The 3822-nt window shown below is 47.7% G+C and overlaps 1 protein-coding gene across 1 annotated transcript in view; it reads right to left on the reverse strand.

The window, feature by feature from the left end:
• Positions 1-2578, reverse strand: part of INTS2 (integrator complex subunit 2) — a 67005-nt gene extending 64427 nt beyond the window's left edge. The window contains exons 1-2 of the mRNA XM_011953770.1: positions 2564-2578; positions 926-1236 (exon numbers count right to left, since the gene is read on the reverse strand). Coding sequence (XP_011809160.1) covers positions 926-1218 — 293 coding nt within the window. The 5' untranslated portion in view covers positions 1219-1236; positions 2564-2578. The remainder of the gene's footprint in view (positions 1-925; positions 1237-2563) is intronic.
• Between the last annotated feature and the right edge of the window lie 1244 nt (positions 2579-3822).

A 3822-nucleotide genomic window follows, 5' to 3' on the forward strand; every position in this document is an offset into this window, starting at 1 on the left:
AGCCGGGCATGGTGGCACGTGCCTGTAGTCCCAGATACTTGGGAGACTGAGACAGAAGAATCGCTTGAACCCAGGAGGTGGAGGTTGCAGTGAGCCAAGATTATGCCACTGCACTCCAGCCTGGGCGACAGGGCAAGACTCCGTCTAAAAAAATAAACATAAAAATAAAAAATAAATACTCCACTACAACTGACAATTAATACTCACTTCCACTAATGGTGGCTTGCTACCAGATTCACAGTGGGCCAGGAAGGACACAGCATCTGCCCAGAATCTTTGGGAATATCTAAGCTTTAAAAGCCTCTCAAGAGGCTGGGCCCAGTGGCTCACTCTTGTAATCCCAGCACTTTGAGGGACCAAGGCAAGGTGGATCACCTGAGGTCAGGAGTTCGAGACCAGCCTGGCCAACATGATAAAACCCCGTCTCTACTAAAAATACAAAAAATTAGCCAGGCGTGGTGGCAGGTGCCTGTAATCCCAGCTACTTGGGAGGCTAAGGCAGGAGGATCACTTGAACCCAGGAGGCTGAGGTTGCAGTGAGCCGAGATCACACCATTGCACTCCAGCCTGGGCAACAAGAGCAAAACTGTGTCTCAAAAAAGAAAAAAAAAAAAAAAGCCTCCCAAGTGATTCCAATAAATCCCTCTAACCTAGGGGAAGTTACCCTACCTACTTCCCACTGAAAGTAACTGGCCTAATGAGTTTAGCCCACATACAACAGCACATTGCCAAATTTCTCTAGATAACATTTTATAACATGGAAGTCAAAAGATTCTGGAATTGTAACTATAAACAGAAAAGACCTAAGTCAAATGCTCTCCAGAGTTTCGATACTCGTTCTCTGTTTCCTGGAGAGCTCTGAAAAATATCTGATTCCCTATTCTTTGTCAAATCCAAATCCACATATAATATAACATAACATTACCTAAGCTGCTGTTCTTTGCTGGCATCTTGTTCTAAAGCATGAAAGTCCACGGACAACAATGCAACAATGGAGTTGACAGCTTCCACTCCAGAGAGAAGGCGAAGGATGAGTTTCTTATCCTGAGCCCAGCTTTGGCTCTGGTCAGCAGGTGCACAAAGTGCCATCCGTACCAAGCAGGGCAGGAGAAGTCTTAATTCTGGATCGCTTAAAGATGCCAGGCGAACAACATCCACCTTCTGCATTGCCTCGAAAGCAAAAGGGCTGACAAACTGAAGACTTGTACATTCAGTCATTATTACTGTTTGTTGATCCTAATGGTAAAAATACAAATGAAAGTAGGAGTTTAACTTCCACATATATGAACACCCAACTTTCTAAAAACCTTGAAAAATGTGGTTTATCTTTAATAGGCCCCTATGTTGGCAATGTTCCTGGCACAATCAAGACAAGGCTTCTCTGTCTCCCTAGGTTTTTACTGTCACCTGGAAAATGAGAAAGAAAACAGAGTATATTAATGTCTCTTCCAGCCTCAGGAATCTTCTGCTGTAATACTCATATTTTACAAAGAAGGAATATGAAGGTCAGAGAGATGAAGTAACAGTCCCAAAGTAGTATTACTAGTTAGAGGCACAATTCAAGGCTGAATATTCATCTACTACAATCCCAGTCCAAAACTTTCTCCACTATATCAGTCATATGAGCTCAACAAAATGTAAATAAAAGTGAACGGTCATAGTTAAGTGCTTTCTTTCATACCCCTATAGTTTCAAACGCCTACCCCGATAGACATAAAGAACTATTGGGCCGGGCGCGGTGGCTCAAGCCTGTAATCCCAGCACTTTGGGAGGCCGAGACGGGCGGATCAGGAGGTCAGGAGATCGAGACCATCCTGGCTAACACGGTGAAACCCCGTCTCTACTAAAAAATACAAAAAAAAAGCTAGCCGGGCGAGGTGGCGGCGTCTGTAGTCCCAGCTACTCGGGAGGCTAAGACAGGAGAATGGCGTAAACCCGGGAGGCGGAGCTTGCAGTGAGCTGAGATCCGGCCCCTGCACTCCAGCCCGGGCGACAGAGCGAGACTCCGTCTCAAAAGAAAAAAAAAAAAAAAAAGAAAAAGAGAAAGAACTATTGGGGGCTTCTCTTTGTCAACCTCCATGAGTCGGTGGAAAAACTAGCAAATCACTGGGCAGAAGCAATATCAGATTCAAGGCTCTGGAGGCCACAACACTATCCTCTGTCCCCTGTGTTACTGGGTAAAAAGCAGATGCGTGGGTGCTATGTGGGAGAGAAAGACGCGTCTCACTACAGCACTTCTCTGTCTCCAGGAATCATCAAAGACACAAAAAGTAAACAAACAAAAAGGCAGTGAGCACGTTGCCAAAGCCATCCCCTCTCGAGGCCGACCGACTAGCAGCGGCGTGGGTATAAGTCGCGGGTAAAAACTGCTTTGCTTTCAGGGAGGGGCTGCTCTTTTAACAGAGGAGCGGGCTGATTGGAGCAGAGGCGCCGAGACCTGTGTGCTCCTCCGTCTCGCCCCGGGCGCAACTAGAACCAACAAGTCCCTCGGGCTGAGCAGTCTGGCCAGGCTCCGACACGGACCTAGGAACGCGCTGAGGTCTGAGAAGCGGACGCTTCATACCTTAAGATCTACCCTCCAGCCTCACGGAACCCCACACGTCCTAGAGGCGGGACGCGGCAGAAATCGAGAGCGCGGTCCGAGGTTGGGCCTAGGCGATAATCCGGAACCCCAAACCCTAGTTGTGCCTCGAGTCGACTCGGGCACCGAGAACTCAGACGCCGGGACCAACCGGATTGTCGATACGAAGTGGGGAGGATGGGGACACCACACAAAGGCAGAACCGGGACTGTAGGGACGGAAGAGCGGGAGACTTTTTCAACCTGCACCCAGCACCTTCATTCATCCCCAGCGTCTGACTCCCGTCGGCCACCGTACTGGTCTGAGAGGAAGGGTGACTGCGAGAGGAAGGGCAGAGATGTCGGCGCCAATGCAACTATGCGCGTGCGCGGTCCCGCCCCTTTCTCCACTCTATTTGCCCTGCCCTACTTCTTCGCCAAAAATTTAGAAATGTGATTCTGGTAGGCTCTCTTTTCCGGAGCCTACCAGCTCCTTCCTTTTAGACAAGCCACTGAGCCCCTCAGAACTTCAATTTCATCATCACAGGATTGCCATGGCATTCAAATGGCATAACGTATGTTAAAATTGTTCCCACTATTCTTTGACACTAGTGGTACCAAACTGTACTCTTTAAATCTCTGCCTGTGCCTTCCCAGAACCAAAAGTCTAGAATCCCAGGATTTGTAGGAGAATTTTAAAAGCTATCTAACCCCAAACTTTCTTCCACTCTTGACCTCACACGTACGCTGTCAGAAGTTAAACACCTTCCTTTCAGGTTCTTAACTTGGGGAGCCCATAGAACCTTAGAGGGGTAATGCATGGGATTCAGGAATTCTCTGGAATCCATTCAGAACTGAGTGCTCGGCACTTCTTCCGGGAAGAGGGTCCAAAACTTTCAACAACTTCCCAAAGAAAGTCTGATCACTCAGAAAAGAACCACTAGTCTATATATGAAGAACCGCTAGTCTACGTGTCTTCATACTATTTCTTGTTCCTAGTTCGATCAACGTTTATTTGGGATCTTCTGTTTACCAGATACTGTGCTAGGAGCTGGAAATAAAAGTATTTTACAAAGATATAGTACTTTATAACCTCTTTAAAAATAAAGTCTGGGCCGGGCGCGGTGGCTCAAGCCTGTAATCCCAGCACTTTGGGAGGCCGAGACGGGCGGATCACGAGGTCAGGAGATCGAGACAATCCTGGCGAACACGGTGAAACCCCGTCTCTACTAAAAAATACAAAAAACTAGCCGGGCGAGGTGG

This window comes from Colobus angolensis, unplaced genomic scaffold (assembly GCF_000951035.1).
Source record: "Colobus angolensis palliatus isolate OR3802 unplaced genomic scaffold, Cang.pa_1.0 Scaffold37, whole genome shotgun sequence".
NCBI lineage: Eukaryota > Metazoa > Chordata > Mammalia > Primates > Cercopithecidae > Colobus > Colobus angolensis.